The sequence below is a fragment of the Geospiza fortis genome, unplaced genomic scaffold (assembly GCF_000277835.1).
Source record: "Geospiza fortis unplaced genomic scaffold, GeoFor_1.0 scaffold1775, whole genome shotgun sequence".
NCBI classification, from domain to species: Eukaryota; Metazoa; Chordata; class Aves; order Passeriformes; family Thraupidae; genus Geospiza; species Geospiza fortis.
In genome coordinates, this window is record NW_005054970.1 from 7111 (window position 1) to 7434 (window position 324).

Sequence of the window (324 nt, forward strand, 5' to 3'; positions counted from 1 at the left end):
CTGGGGGTCACTGGGAGGTCACTGGGAGGTCACTGGTCTCACTGGGAGGACCCTGAGGCCTCCCGACCGCCATCGGCTGTCACGTGACCGGAAGTCACCTCATCACCACGCACAAGTGGGCGGAGCACTCACCGGAAGTGCCGCCTCCCCTCACGGCCAAGATGGCGGCGCGGCGCGGCTCCTCCAAAGCCCGCGCTCCGAATCGCCTCAGGGCTCCGAATCGCGACCGGCCCCGGCCCCGGGCCCGCAATCGCGACAGAGAGAACGCGGAGCCTCCCGGACGCGTGTACCTGCCCGGGGCGGGGCCGCCGCCGGGGCCCGCTG

The 324-nt window shown here is 72.5% G+C and overlaps 1 protein-coding gene across 1 annotated transcript in view; it reads left to right on the forward strand.

Moving 5' to 3' along the window:
* The first annotated feature begins 100 nt into the window (after positions 1-100).
* The window catches only part of GRWD1 (glutamate rich WD repeat containing 1), an 8303-nt gene continuing 8079 nt past the window's right edge, over positions 101-324 (forward strand). The window contains exon 1 of the mRNA XM_031065659.1: positions 101-320. Coding sequence (XP_030921519.1) covers positions 162-320 — 159 coding nt within the window. The 5' untranslated portion in view covers positions 101-161. The remainder of the gene's footprint in view (positions 321-324) is intronic.